At 41.4% G+C, this 16507-nt stretch overlaps 1 protein-coding gene across 1 annotated transcript in view; it reads right to left on the bottom strand.

Annotated features, from left to right (window-relative positions):
• Nucleotides 1–16507, bottom strand: part of adamts9 (ADAM metallopeptidase with thrombospondin type 1 motif, 9) — a 59260-nt gene that overhangs the window by 17506 nt on the left and 25247 nt on the right. The window contains exons 24-30 of the mRNA XM_066670925.1: nt 15597–15716; nt 14304–14411; nt 13990–14157; nt 12009–12272; nt 10607–10768; nt 9719–9895; nt 2492–2659 (exon numbers count right to left, since the gene is read on the bottom strand). Coding sequence (XP_066527022.1) covers nt 2492–2659; nt 9719–9895; nt 10607–10768; nt 12009–12272; nt 13990–14157; nt 14304–14411; nt 15597–15716 — 1167 coding nt within the window. The remainder of the gene's footprint in view (nt 1–2491; nt 2660–9718; nt 9896–10606; nt 10769–12008; nt 12273–13989; nt 14158–14303; nt 14412–15596; nt 15717–16507) is intronic.

The raw sequence follows: 16507 nt of genomic DNA, 5'->3' as shown, positions 1-16507 counted from the left end.
TAACAATATGAACTTGATTATTCTGTCAAATTGGTTTTAATAAATTATGTTAAAAGAGTGTATTTCACTTTTTTTTACAGCACTCCCCTGCAATAAAGGGGATGGGGAGGGAGGTTTATCCTTACGTAGTGCGGTTTCTTCAGTGCTGAGGCTGGAATAGCACCAACAGAGGCTCTTTTCTCCCTGTTACAGGACAGTGAAGCATCACAACGATTTGGAAGCGATTTGGTCATTTTAAGGGGAAATTCTACCTAGTGTTACTTTAATACGTCCTCATGCCATGCAGAATGGTGAGCTCTTTATACAGGCCTTGTGCTAAAGTGTGGCTCCATTACTAATGAGTGTGCAGTTTTATGGGTGAGGGTTTATGAGGGAAAGGTGCAGAATTGTGAAGCTGTTGATCATTACACACTGCACTACAACTTGTAAAGCACTTTAATTGGCCAGAATCTGGGGACAATCTGTAGAGATCTGGAATGTCAGCGTACACAGAAAGACAGAGAGAGAAAGAGAGAGTGAGAGAGAGATGGGTGTAGGAAGATCTACTGTATGGATAAGTATATATCTGCAGAGCAATGTTGGTCACATGTTGGTGACCAGTCTGTGCATCATTAGAAGAGAAGAAACAGCCATTTTTACCAGAATATTTTGAGATACTTACATTCTATTTAAAATATTAATTAATACATTTGTTATAGATTTCCCCTGAGAATTGGCTCAGTCTAAAAACATAGCTACATAGAAAGTAGTTTTGACTGGGATTGTGTGTGTGTGTGCGTGTGTGTCTATTTATGACAAAGATGTGAAAAGCTTAGCAACAACTTTTATGGAATCGTGGGTTTTTAAGAGCTGCACAGACCCCAAATGCTCTCTTAAGAAAATTGAGGCTGATGTTTTAGCAGCTGGAGGGGATGCTACCCTTCAGGCAATGCCACATTCATCATTTTTCAATAGGCACATCTGCTTTGCCTTACCCGCTATAATAATGTGTCCTGAGGTATGAGGCGCTTGTCTGGATTCTTACAGAGTGCACACATACCAGCAAGGTATGGGAACCAGATGTGTGAGTCCCCATTTCGGAGGCAATGGAAGCTCTCCAGATGTGAAGGAGCACAGTGGGTACAGCCTGATACAGTGAATACTTTCTGTCTTTCTCTCTCAGGATCCTACAGATGCTCCCCATTGTGACAAGCCAAAGCAAAGGCAAGAAGATGCTGGAGTACATCTCAGAAGAGGCATAGATTGTAGAGCTGAGACCAGAGAGCACAGACACTTCTGCCACTCCACTGGGAGAGACCCCAGAAATAAATCAAATTCACATGTAACATCACATACACTATAATTCACTCTTCTGCCATCACTTCTATCATGGTTTCAAACTGCCTGGCCATCCAGGGACCTTTGAATATAATTTATTCTCATCTGGTTTCACTTGCAGATTTATGGCCAACACTTAAATGCATCTATATAGTAATATATCAATGTACTGAAAGCTTCTGAAGGTGTCTTGTTGAGGTGTCTAATGCTATGTTCACCTTACAGGGTTGAATTGGCCCACATCAGACATTGAGAGTGCATTTCATCGTGTCACAACACAGCGGATCCCATTCATTTTCAATGGCAGCTGTTGCTGGTGGTGGAGTGGGGGTGGGAGTTGGTGTTTTGGGAAAAGTTGATCTGGCAAACGCAATGTGTCTGTCAGAATATATCTGATGTTTGAATTTTGTGTCCACAATGCAATGAGTGAAGCACTTATCCCATATTCAAAATGGACTTGATTTCAGTTGGATCATGCTGGGAACATGCGTAGGATATATTGTACTAAAAGACCATTCCCAGGATTCCTACGAAATATAATTGGTAGTTTAAGAATGTGTACAAAACTTAGTTCACTCTTCATGGATGTACACATGAATTTCTCAGTGATTCCCAGCGAAAATTCATCCCTAACCCTGTCCCTCAAACTAACCCCAACTCTACCCCAAAGCCTAAACCTAAACCTGACCCCAAGCCGAAGTATAAGCTTCAGAAGATTAGAAATTGGAGGATTTTATCGTATAATAATCTCGCACAACAGTTTACAACACTGGTTCTTCTTTGGGTGTATAACAGTGTTTGTGTGGATTTAGTAAACAGCGCCACAAGTGGACGGGAGCTCACTTAGTAATCATAAAATAACTACAAAGCATAACCTAAAAATGTTATGACTTTCTGGGGCAGTGCATTAGCAGAATATGCACAAATCTTTGGAGATCTTGTTGCAAGGAGGACATAATAGACAATTTAGTTTTTTAGCAATACTTCTGATTGAATACATATTCAGGACAAGGCTCCAGACTCAAAAATAAAATAGTTTTCAGTATGAGATCACTCTATCTGACCCCAAACACTTGTTTGTAAACCCGAAGGGTTCCGTTATAGTGGCCGTAGCTGATATAATGACATGTATATGGGAGGAGAGCACATGTGGGATTGCATGTTTGATATCTACCTCTCCCCAGGCACCAATCTTCCACTTGGGACAGCGTCCACCTCTGCATTTCCTCTGCTTCTGTGGGCGGGACAGGTGGCTGCAGTTCTCTTCCGTGACTGGCTGCCCGGAGCGTCCGACACAGGTCACATTGCGGTACTTGAAGCCCTTCCCACAGGAGGCGGAGCACTACAAAGAAGAACAAGAGGGAGAGGAAAAGTCACACAGAGAATCAATTAGTTACGCTCCCACTGTACTGTTAGATTACTGCTGTGAAACTCTGGGTAATTACTGGCCGAAGGAGAAATATGGTTCACGTGTGAGATATCGTGACCTGTTTATAACAGAGTCAGGATTTATTTTTTGATTATGATTATACAGAGTGAAAACAGACCTTGTGTATAACATTTTATGCATAATATTTGTCACAACGATATTCCAGTAAGAAATTCAGAATGTGGTGATGATGAAACATTCCACCAAGAGATCACTTTTCTCAGGCAGGACAAATCCTTCGTGTAAGACAAACCAAAGCCTCAACCAAAACTGCATTTGAAGTTTCTACCATGCTTTTACTCCACATTTTCTATTTATTTCCTTTTAAATGTCTTTGAGTTTAAACCTTAACACACAGACACACAAGCTTTTGCATACAACCCCAATCACACGCCATGAGAGCTTCACTTTCAATGCTTTAAAATGGAAAATGGAAGAGTTCCAGCCACAAAAGTGAGATACAGGAGCTCTCCAATTTAAGCCAAAAACGGCAGCAAGGCTCAGAGGCACCAGGAAAACTTCAGTGGGCTCTGAACAACCTGAAGCCCCCCCCACACCACCATGTACGTAGGGGTAGAGGAGGGTTGGAGGAGGGGAATCTGGGCCTCTCAGCTAAATTAAAAGGCCTGTGCAGTGTGGGGATGGATGCGAAGCGACAGATCCAGAGTTGAACGAGTGCGGCTCACAGCAGGCCACTCATGGCGAGCTGGAACCAGCTGAACTCTGACCTCTTTAGAGAAGCCCAACGGAGGACAGGAGGGGCCTGGGATTCGTGCATGTTGGACTCCTGGAGCCCAGGACCCTCGGAAAAAAGGAACACTCACAGGTATCTGGTATCTGACTAGCGTTAGTTCTGCAATAATCTAAAGCTTGCTTTCACGAGCTTCAGTTTCTGAACAGATACAATGTTTGCTTTGAGGACTTCAATTTTGAAAGCCTTTAATATCAGAATTATTGACATAAATGCTATTTTGTAAGCATACATTCCACAAGAAATACTTTTTATAATTATACATAGATATGAGAATACAACAGACAGTAAAAATAAGAATTACAATAAAAACCAACATGGAAATGTTACATCTCGTTTAAATTATCATTAAAATAAATATATCTCAAAAGCACATTTCAGTGTGTTTCAAATAACAATAATAAAGCTCTATAAAACCCTGTCTTTGTTTCTTATTATACATTATACATTCTGACACCATTAAATATCTGACTAAGTACACAAGAACCATAAGAACATAGATTACATATTATGGGAACATCCCAGTGAACAAATTCTGTTATGACCATTCACAATAAGCTTATAATATTAAGCCTATCTGCCACAATGTCATCGACACTTCAACAAAACCTTGTTTTTAATTGGTTGTCACTTTTTGATGCAATTTGCAAAAGCTCATTGTGATTAACATACTCTAGAAATTAAACATGTTTTTCATTCCCCTGTAATGCATGCCATTTTAGAGATATGAGGTTTCATTCTGATAATGATATGTTTACAGAGAGGTCATGCAGCGGGTTTTCACCATTCATACCAATTGTTTTTCCAATAAATCCTTCCATTGTGATGCAATAACCAAAAGAGATATTTGTGCCAAGAGCGATGCCAACTGGCTTTTAGGCGACAGGTTCATTGTGTATGCCATTGCTCCTTCTGCATAGCTAAGAAATCTGTACTGACTAGGGCAAGTAATACACAAGGCTGTTTACCCTTGTGTAACGTTCACAGGCTGTTGGTGTCTGCAGGGAAGGCGGCCAGTACCCTATGGCTTTTCAAATGTCAGGTCATTATTCGGCTTTTATGAAGCTTCTAAATGAACTCTTCAGCTATTTTAGCCCACACAAATTGCCTGCTACCTCCCTGAGAATGAATAGATGTCTAGGTCAAAGTCATTTGCCTTATTCGTCTATAACCCACCCCAGAGAACTGGAAACAAAGCATGCAGATTTGCCCCCAGTGCCCTGAGCTGCTTGTGTAATAGATGACCTGTCAAAATAATACAGAAATCTGAATAGTCAAAGGTTCTCACTGGTTGTTTTAGAACATGTTATTAGGAATGAAGTCATTTTCAAGCTGTGTATACACTATTGTACACTGGGGATTAATAAAAGAAAAAAAAAAAAAAAAAAAAAAAAAAAAAAAAAAAAATATATATATATATATATATATATATATATATATATATATATATAAATCAAATCATCAGAACACATTAGAACAAATGTCGTTGGAACAAACCTTCTATCTCCCAACTGGCAAAAATACAGGGGAACATTTATTTTAGAACATTACTTTTATGTTTTTATTTTTCACAATATTCTATATCATTGTAAAAACAGTTTAGGTTTTCAAAAATATACCGATGAAATAAAGAAATAACAAAAGTGAAAGTGATGGCAAGTGAAAATCAAATCAAAGAAATGGTTTTGATATAACATTCCCAAGTTTATTCATGGCTAGCTAAAGAACAAGTCACTAAACAGTCCAGAATGAAGTGTGGAGCGCCACATTCCAAATCAAAGGCCCACAATTCCCCCCGCATCAAAGTAATACATACATCCAATGTGAAAGAGGTCGGCTGACTTCCCCTCCAATAAATCCATAAAGCGTTTTCCGAGAAGTGCGTCCATCCTGATTACACATGCGAGGAATCGTGGAACCCCACGGACCCCCCACAGAGCCTCAAAGACCACCTCTGACCCCGCCTGTCCTCCTAGACCCTCCGCCATTGTTCTGTGACAATGTTCATTCGAGAGCTTCTCAGCACCACACCGCCATCATTCCACATTAGCAACCACAAGAAAACAACAAGGAACAATTCTCCATCCTGGAAAAAAGTCTGGCTCCAATGATGTTGGATATCCTTTGGAAAAAATAAGATGCTTCATTTTTGTGTGTGTGGGGTGGGAGGGGCACTGTAGCTTACGGATGGCTGTGGCATCACCACACATCGATCACTTAAACTTCCAGTGATGATGGCAATGCTTAGACCCCTTTATCGCAACCCGAATTTATGGTATTTGAGGCCCACTCATCAGGTAACACAATGCAAATAGAAAAAATAGAAATGACAAATGTATTTTACACCTCTGCTTTACTTTATGAAAATTTCTCAGCTGACAATAGCCACAAAATGCAAATGTGTAAAAAAAAATAAATCACAAACCAAACAAATTAAATATGGACATTATACTCAGTACATTGAGCAGCAGAAATAAATACAGATACTTACATAAATATACAGAGATGCCCAAGTCACTCGACACAACCTTGACTAATACTGCCATCAGGGTCCAATCACACGGTTCTCTGAGTCTTCACAACTTGGTGGATGATGGTAAGCACCAACCACCTGGAGTACCCTAAAGTCTTTGCAAGAATGGCCTGCTCTATTGATGAACTTTCCATTACATAGAATAACTTTTAAACAACAAACAAGTAACAAATACAGCACACGGCGGATCTGAAGCACCATCTGGATCTGGAATTCTTGGCACTCTAAAGAAACTACAACTGATCACATGAATTTAACCCCTTATGGTTACTGACCTAGTAAATAGACTAACTCTTCTGTTAAAATGTATGTAGTTTTCAACTTCTACCAAACCATTAGCTTTTCAACTGAACATATCGTCTTAAAGAGCTGCATTTTTACCTTCTGGGTCTACAGTGCGGAGTATGACAACCTCACAAATGAATGCGTGGTAAATAAAATGAATGAAGCAATGCATTTCAATGTATTGTGAGACTGTTGTAAGAATATTAGAAAAACATTTCAGTAACTGGATCCAGTGACAGTGGGAGATAATTTCACTTGTTTTGAGAAATTGTAGAAAAGGATAGCAAGCAACACGACCTGCCAGTGGAATCAGACACTTTTAAGTGCACTTTAAAAAATGGCTTAAAGCAGCACTATGTAATTTTGACAAATTTGGGGAACCTGTGTAGCCCTGGCTCGCTCCATTCATACTGCTCCTTATTCAGCAATGGTTCACTCTGCTGATCTGTACAGTGCTGTACTATGCCTCCACAAGCATTACTCGGGTAATTGGAACAGGGCCACCTTTTTTTGAGCATGTGCATGTGGTTTTAATGTAGACGTCTAAAAAAATGCTCAACTGCTTTGATTTTGAGTGATAATTTCAGGAGTTACATGGTGTCTTGCAGCACCAGGACACTATATTCTTGCCAGTATTTTTTCCAACTTCGTACAGTACCCTCATCATGAGACATACTGGATATGTCGACTGTGCCATAGAATTTTAAGACTACATATGCCCTTCCTAATGATGCAACTTGAAGGTGGGAGGAAATTTGGAAAAAATGTTACTGGACGAAACTAATATTATTAAAGACAGCTAAACAAGACAATAGCTAATATACAACACAGTGATACCTTCAAATAGCTTTTAACAGATGCTTAAATCTGAACCTGATTATCTGCTTAAGAAACAGTTATTGACATGATATGAATGATTTTAAACTATCACCAGGTGTCTCCAAATGTGGGGAGGCCAGAGAAACGAGGGAAGGGGGTGAGGCTTAACTGAGAATGAGGTAGACACTGATGAGCTCCATGGACATAAACTGAATCTGCCTCCCCAGTGTCCAGGGTTATTGTTATTTTTTTTTTTTTACGAATGAATTTGGCTAAAAGCACACCTCAGATTTCTTTTAACATTGACTTTTAACATGATTCAAAAATAAAATAAAACAAATGTATAATTTTAAATTTAAAATCAGACTAGAATATGACTATCATAAAGCCTTGCATCTATGAGTCCACTTTTAAATGTCTCAAGTAATCTTAAATATACAAACAACAACCTACACTACTATACACACTATATGTCCAAAAGTTTGTAGACACCTCATATAATCTCCATAAAACAGCATGTAAGGAAGGAGGATGCCCAATCCTAAGGTACACCATGTCTAACAGGTGTATAAAGCTCTTCCCAGCAAGGGGCTACTGCCACTTACAATCCAATCCTCACAGAAATGTTTTGATACGCAGTAAAGCCCTCCCAGAAGAAAAGAAGATGTTACTAAATGATGCAAAGTGGGGCAAACTACCATGAATACCACACATTTCAGAGGAACTCTTCCACAAACTTTTGGCCATACAGTGTGCAAATACATGGATTCTCAGATCAAGTCTCCTTTCTTTAAAGAAAGCACCATTAAAAGAGTCATAAGTTAATGGCTGGCTGAGTAGCTTTCAAAGTGAGGTATGGTTGTGAGCAGAAAGTCAATAGAGAGAGTACTGTCCACATGAATAGCAGTGACCACAAGCTAATACAGAAAATGTAAGAGAAATCATCAGTACAGTCGTATACATCAAGCACCGTTATTATGTGAAATGTGCCGTGGATAACTGAATATGCTGGGTTCAGAAAATCAACCCACACCAGAGAGGGCAGAGATAATCTGTAAAAGCACTGCAGACACTTCTGCCTCTGTTTAACCATCAAAACAACAAAGAAAAGAAAAAAAAATAGAATATCCGATACAAAGATTTGACTAATCTATACATCTTCAGTAGAAACAGACAAACTATACAGTGCTAATCTTCTCATTGCCTTTTCATCATGGCCTTATCCCTGTCCTACAAATCCCTGCTGGGATAGGATGTGAAATAATAGCACAAACAAAAACAATGATGCGTTCATTCTTTCGAGGATATTGTACCCTTTTATCCTGGGAGAAATAACTAAATGCCTGCACTGAATGCACTTAAACTGGTGGATTGCTCATGAAGTATTGCCTTCAACTTCTTTGGACGGTGTCAGTATCAGAATGTGTGTATATTTACAAACAGCAGAGAAGTTGGGGAAGTAAAGCATTAACGCTCTGGGCTCTAAGGGCATCCTCTAGCACTGACGTCTTGCAACATTTTGTATATTTGATCCAGGCTGGGGGTTTATAATCTGATTTGACACTATACTTGGCTAGTCAGTAACATTTGCAGTTGTACCTACAGTGCCATACCAGGTGGCCTGTTTAAAACCCCAGCCTGGAACCAGGATCCAAATCCTGAATGAAACCCCTCCAGCTTCTGAAGCTTGCTTTGCTCCACACTACTTTCCGAAACACTACTGCAATCTCAGAAGCAGTAAACTTTGTGCATACAGTTACACATATGTATCAGAAGCAGGGTTTCTCCTCAGTGACACACACAAAATGTAGACGGACACATGGCTCCACCCTATTGCACCCAGTGAGAGGCAGATCTATTCTTAAAGCTTTAAAATTCTGAATGTGATTTATGTACAATCTCGCGATGAGATGGAATCAAAAGAGCTGACGTTTATAGGTTTACGCGATTATAAATACATTTCAAAGTTACTAATACAAGCATAAACATTGAATTTGATGCATTGGCAGAGCCCAGGGGCCTATATATCTATTACTTGTATCATTTCCAAACAAATACAAGTCAATAAGCATTTCACTGATCTCTGTTGGAATGTTTTTGGAAGTGGGTTTGTGTTTGTTTGTGGGACATTAGCCATGATGACTAAAGGCTTTCTGAGAAGTTCTCATATACAAAAATATAAAAGGCACTCCACCACAAATGTGCTAGATATAGATACGAATAGTGGAGTGCTCTAAAGTGTGGTACACAACACAAAAATAACACTTCTTAAAGAATAATTTAAAAAACCTATCTACAGACTATTTTCCATTCTACAAGACTAGTTTGGTCCTGAATTATTCATAACCTTCTGCTTGAAGACTTTTAAGGATTTGGTATCGTTTAAGAGGCGGCCCCCAAAGGCTAAAGCAGCAAACTCTTGACGCTTAGAAATCAGGCTCTGCGAGATCAGATGATTCTGACTCTCTTGGCTTCTGCTATGGATTTTGAGCTGGAGATTAAGGTTGGTAAAGAGGCAGACTGAGGAGAGGGTAGTGGGGTAGGGGGGGGTGAGGAGCGAAAGAGGGAAGGGTTACGGGCGTACCGAGCTCCACGGGTCTGTGCTCCAGTGCGGATTGGATGAGCAGGACTGTGTGTTGCACTGCTCTCGGTCCGGCGGTTTGTCAAGAATTTCACAGCTCAGGTCGTTAAAGCGCTCCCCGTTGGGTCGCTGACAGGCCACTAGCCGCGTCTTTATTCCCCCACCGCAGGGCTTCGAACACTGCCCAGAGAGAGAGACAGCGACAGCGAGAGAGAGAGAGAGAGAGAGAAAATTTGCAATTTGAACAGAGACAGAGACAGAAAACAGAAGTGCTTCGCTATTCATGTTTGTACCCTCAAGCAACCCTCAATCTGTTCATCTAGTATTGTTCAGGAATACTTTATGCTACATGTTGGAACATATCTGTGGGGATTTAAAGGCAGCCACAAATAAATAGGTCAGTTGCTGTTATAGAATGATTAGTTCTGGATCAATAACAGAACTGGGTGGACACATCCAGCATCCGACGTCACTAATATTATGTGGTAGAATGATGCAATCAAATCCTCATAGGGGTGGTTTCCCACACAGGGATTAAGTATAACTCTGGACTACACAGCATTTTTCTATTGTGATTTTCCATTGAAAGAAGGATATAGTCCGGGACTAGGCTTAATCCCTGTCTGGAGGTTTGGCCTATAATGTTTCAACATCTGCAGCAAAGGACACATTCCCTATTGACATTGTGTATTTAATATTTTGTTTGTGTGCACTCTTAAAAATAAAGGTGCTACAAAACGTTATTTGAATGATGCCATAAAGGAACCACATTTGGTTTCATAAGGAACCGTCTTAAGGTTCTTTACAAATTTAAACACATTGACAAAAGTGGCTCTTCTGTGGCACATCACTCATTTCACTTTTATATTTAAGAGTGTGTGTGAGTCATACCTCGCCCCAGCTGCCGTACACCCACTGTGGGCACGGGCCAGACTCGCAGGAGCGCTGCTCTATGGGCTGGATGCTGTCGTCACAGCTGTTTGCGGGATAGCCGTTCTCATCCTGACAGACCACTACGCGCCTCTGGAACCCTCCGGCACACGTGCTCGAGCACTGAGGAGAAAACACAGGAATGGCCATCACATTTTTTCAAACAGATGCTAAGGCAGTGTCATTGGTAACTCAACACTAACAGTCAGTTTTATTGAGGCATTCTGAGTGTATATAATGAACTAAAGCAAAGCAAATAACCCAAGAGTGGAACCAGACGGTTCCCAGGAGCTTCTAAATTATACGCTGTACCTCTTATAATATCTCCATGACATTACAATGCTGTTGCCTATAATTTAACTGCACACCCTGATAGCAAACATATGCAAAACATTTATATATAGCACAACCCCAAAATAGCATTGCTAATTCCAGCTCCACACAGCATTCTGTGAAATGAGGAAAACACGATCTCCTCAAGGGAGCACATGCTATTTCAGGCTGCTGTGAATACCTTTGAGTATTTTTAAACATCCAAATGTCAGGGCCATCAAAGGAAACAATGGCTAATATCTGAAAAGAGGAAATGCTGACGACTCACTGTCCTGGGAGTAAGGGACACTGCCCTGTTACTGTCCAGGAAAAGAACTCGAAAGAACATGTTTTCTTCACGTATGTGAAAAATGTGTGTGTCCATGATGCCATGATGAGGTAAAATATGTTACAATGCGTCCATGTTAGTGTTGGCACCAGTTGCTGTGTTTTCCATCACTGCACTAAAGGAGAACCATGCTTCTTTTATTGTTGGATGCACTTTTAAAATTTTCATTCATTTATTCATTATCTGTAACCGCTTATCCAATTCAGGGTCGCGGTGGGTCCAGAGCCTACCTGGAATCATTGGGCGCAAGGCGGGAATACACCCTGGAGGGGGCGCCAGTCCTTCACAGGGTAACACAGTCACACACACACATTCACTCACACACTCACACCTACGGACACTTTTGAGTAGCCAATCCACCTGCAATGTGTGTTTTTGGACTGTGGGATGAAACCGGAGCACCCGGAGGAAACCCACACAGACACAGGGAGAACACACCACACTCCTCATAGACAGTCACTCGGAGCGGGAATTGAACCCATAACCTCTAGGCCCCTGGAGCTGTGTGACTGCGACACTACCTGCTGCACCACCGTGCCGCCCTTTAAAATTTAAATATGTAAAATATATAAATAAAAATGCTTCCGAATATATTACATATAGTATGATGTATGTGATGTACACATATATTTGATGCCACTCACAGTCATAATAGACAACTGATTCATTCCAGTGTCATGTGTTTAAACTCTGAGTACTGACCGCTCCCCATGGGCCTGTCCTCCACTGGTGTGGACGTCCTCCTCGGCTCCGGTCGATGCGCCCTGTGGTCTGGACTCTCTTGCGACTGTCTGAGACCCCGTGGTCTGTAGAGCGAGACGGACACTGGGCCATGTTACACTCCTGCTCTGTTGCGGGACGATCGTCAGGGTCACACTCGCTCATGTCTACCACCTGGTCCTGGTCACTGAAGTTCACACACAGCACCTGACGAGTGGCTTTTCCTTGACCGCAGGAAACGGAGCACTGTATGCACATAAACACACACACAAACACTTTTAACATGTACACAGAGGCTCTATACACCACTCTGAATGTATACAAACACATTTCTAGGCATGCGTGCTATGTTACAAATGTATTCAACTAATTATACAGTAACACGCCGCATGATAACATCTGAAACAAGGTCTCTGTATCTGTCCCAATCTGTCAAAGATAGAACAAGATACAGAGTGTGAAGCTTAGAGAACTGAGGTATTTCAGATGGATTTTCTCACCCATGTGATTGACCCTTATACCCTTCGGTGAGGATTTGATTGCATACAGCTATGACACCGTGAGCACTGATGCTGGCTGATTACTTCCAGATGACTAACACCTCCCCAGCTCATACAAAAAGGCACTAGATATATCACAATCACTCCGGAAAATGCAGTTCCACTGATCCACAGTGGGTTTCACACCCCTCTAGCCAATACGTAGCATTGAGCATGAGCTTTACTAGAAACATTTATCAGCAATTCACCTATACAGACTCTTTTGTGAAGGGCAGACCATGCCCAAAGTGTGGGGCAAGGAAGGGGAACTCTGAGGGACATCTTCTACAGATGAATTCTGAAGCAGGACCCCCACTCCCAACCCCCCACCCCATGAGAAGTTGAGGGAAAAGGTGCATAATGATGGAGAGGAGTTTGGGCTTGGTCCTTCTCCCAGATTTGAGTTGTTACATAACTCCATTAAAACCACAGCAATGGAAATGTGACCAATCAAGAAATCATGCACTGAATATTTCAGTATATTGATAACTCGTTAATTAATACATGAATAACTTGTTACAGCCGATTAAATCTCGGTACACGGGGGAAGTGTTCAGCTGGAGTAGCTGGAGTGATTTTGTTGGTGAGTCTCTGTGGCTTTGGAATGAATGTCTTCCTGCACCACACTAAGTTTCTCTGACATAAATAACAGGGGCACCCTCCCTTGTCCCGTCTGTGTGTTTGTGTGTGTGTGTGTGTGTGTGTGTGCAGCTCTTGTTCTGATGGGAAACATCTGTAAACACAATGATCTTACTCCTTCTCAGACTTTATACATACAAGTCTACAAGTACTACACACACACACACCTCACCACCACATCATTTCCCCTGTGCCACAAAGCTTCCTAATGATTCAGCACAAGCCTCCTCTACAGTCTAAAGAGTGCTAGTGTAAGCAAAATAAACACCCATGTAATATAAGTAAGCGTTAAAGGCCAATGTGTGCATGAAGCTAATTACATTTCGAGGAGCTGATCAGATTTCACTCAGCAAGTCTACAGTCAAGAAAGCGAAGTGAGATTTTTATCATTACTTAGGCCTTCAGGAGCCGAACAGAAGGTCTAATGTGAAATTCATTTTCCATAAATGCTTCATCATGATCAGGGTTTCAGTGGGTCCAAAGCCTACCTGGAATCACTAGAGAAGAACACACCCAAGAGGACAGGGCATACATGCATTACAGGACATCACACACTCACACACACACAAAGCCAATCCACCTAACAACATGTGTTTTTGGAATGTGGGAAGAAACCCATGCAGACACATGGAGAACACCTAACCATAACTATAACACATCAGTGACATGAGTCAAGTGTATACTGTATTCATCTCCCATCAGTTTCATACACCAAAGAATTATTTTCCTGAAAACCGCTGCTATGGCAACCACAAATATGTCCACAGCACTTCTGATTAATGTACCTGAGTCCATTCTAGGGCCTTCCACTGACCGCAGGCCCCCACAGAGCAGACCTCCCGGGCCGGCGGCTTGGGCAGGTGCGCGCAAGCCGAGTCCTCAGCCACTCCGCCCTGGTTGTCACGGCAACTCACGTAGCGCATCCGCATGCCCTTTCCACAGGTGGCGCTACACTATAGGAGAGAAAGACATATTACATCTCATACATTTCATATATATATATATATATATATATATATATATATACACACACACATATAAACCAGTGAATGATGTTTGAATATTGAAAAAAAACAGTGGAGAGTAAATAAAGTTGTACCTGAGTCCATGATCCAAAGCGCCACTGTGTTTTATGGCTCAGATGAGGCACGGATTTGGTCTCTGGGGAAACAGGATGAGTGATGGGACACTGGGAGATTTCACAGTCCTAGACAGAGATGAATAAACCGGGAGAACGCCACATAAACATCTCGTGCTGTTAAGAAGTGACCTAAACTATATTTGAGGTACAAGTTTAACACTTAAGATTTCACTGGAGATGCAAGTCAGACAGTAGCAACCTCTTCTTTTGAATCTCCTCTCCTTCAAGTGCACGTATTATGAATAAACCCCTTGTTTAGTGCATGTGGGCATACATAAGGGTATCTACAGTATACCAACACACAAACTGTAAAATAAGACCACCCTGTCAGGTTTTAGTGGGCTGTAAGAGTCTAGTTAAATGGGATAAAAAGAGCCGTTCAATGGGACCATGGTATGAGGAAAGGGTACCAAATCCAATTAGAATATTAGGCCACTCCCAGATAACTCTTGGAGTTTTTCAGTTTAAAGGATTTTAGGTTCATTGAACAAAACATTCACTCTGTGTGTGTGTCTCTCTCTGTCATGAGAACATAAGCTCCATGTCTGCATAGTGTGTTTGGGGGGCTCTGGTGTGCTTTGGTGGGCTGCAGTGAACTGGGACTTTACGCCTGACTGACTAGAATCACACGCAGGGAAACTGACCTGCGTCAGGGTCACTGCATCTTCTAGCAGGGGGATTAAATCCAGGGAGGCTCTCTCTCTCTCTCTCTCTCTCTCTCTCTCTCTCATTCCCACTTCCCCCCCTTACCTACTTCTCCGTTCTGTTCCACCATATTTCAGTTTTTAACTCTTTCGCCCTTCAGTCTTTTTCCTTTTTCTCCATAAAATGTAAATTTTATCATTCCCTTACTCCATTTTGTCTCCCTCCATTACATTTTCTCTTCACTTAATTTCACTCTTCTCTTGTTTCTATTCTACGTAGTAAAGCAATTCTTCAATAAATTCTATCAATTAAGGAATTTAATAAATCTACAACTAAAACAAAATTGGTATTTGGTTCATATATTCACACACACACAACCCCATACCCACAAACACGCCCAACATCAGAGCGCCCTCTACTGAATACAGACCTTTAGTATGTGAACTGAGTGTATGCGTGTGTGTTCATGTGCGTCATACTATACGGCAAAGCACAGACATGAATCTCTCTCTCTCTCTCTCTCTCTCTCTCTCTCTCTCTCTTTCTCTCTCTCTCTCTCTCTCACACACACACACACACACACATCTTTGCCAGTGGATCTCTTACCTGTGTATGAGTGGGTCTTGTTGCAGCGTTACATTCAGTGTCGTCCATCACAGAGCCGTACGAGCCTACCACACACTTCACTGCTCTCATCTGATAACCTGGACCACATGTGGTGGTACACTGAAAACACACACACACACACTTATTACTCAACACACTTTCGCATTAACAAGTGTAAACACATATATTGTTGGATGAAGTTATTATTTCAAGTCTATTCTATACTTGCTGTTTCTTGGCCTTTAAAAATATGACTTGGGTAATCATTAAAATAGTCACATTACTGTTCATATACTCCTCTCCTCTGCAGTGGCATGCATCATAACATCCAAATCTTCATTTGAGGATTTGTTTTACATTTTTAGACTGACTCCTGTTTAAAAGCAGTCTACTCCAGTCCACTTTTCCTGAGTAGCCTCCGGTCAGCAGCAGTAAGAAGTGATAAGCTCCAGAGGCCAGTCATTTCTCTTCCCATCTACCTGTTCTGTTTTTCCACCCGCTCCTTTTCCCCCTCATTGACTTCAATGAAATGAGATCAGACTTGTGCGGCGTCGTTTTTCCTCTCGAATTCCACAAGCTTCATTTAACGCCTTCAAACATACATTTAAAGAGATTGCTTACTGCACGCTATAGGAGCGTCTAATCTCCCTCATACTTCAGGACTTAAAGGTGGTCTTTCGGAGCGAGTACTTCTCTTCTTTGGAGGTTTTGTCCTTTCCTTTTTGAGGCTGAGGTGGATATTTTCTGCAGCTACTTGAGCTTTTGTACATAGATAGGAATAGCTTAGGCTCCATGGTGTGGTTAAGGTACTGTATGGTACTGTATACAGCTAGCGGTTTGTGCTAAACTGTAATCTGCACCACAAGTTTTGGACGAGAACTTACTCAGAACCCTTTACTCCAGATGTAACT

This window comes from Hoplias malabaricus, chromosome 5 (assembly GCF_029633855.1).
Source record: "Hoplias malabaricus isolate fHopMal1 chromosome 5, fHopMal1.hap1, whole genome shotgun sequence".
Lineage (NCBI taxonomy): Eukaryota > Metazoa > Chordata > Actinopteri > Characiformes > Erythrinidae > Hoplias > Hoplias malabaricus.
The sequence above is the reverse complement of the archived record's forward strand: the minus strand, read 5'-3'. Positions and strand labels throughout refer to the sequence as shown.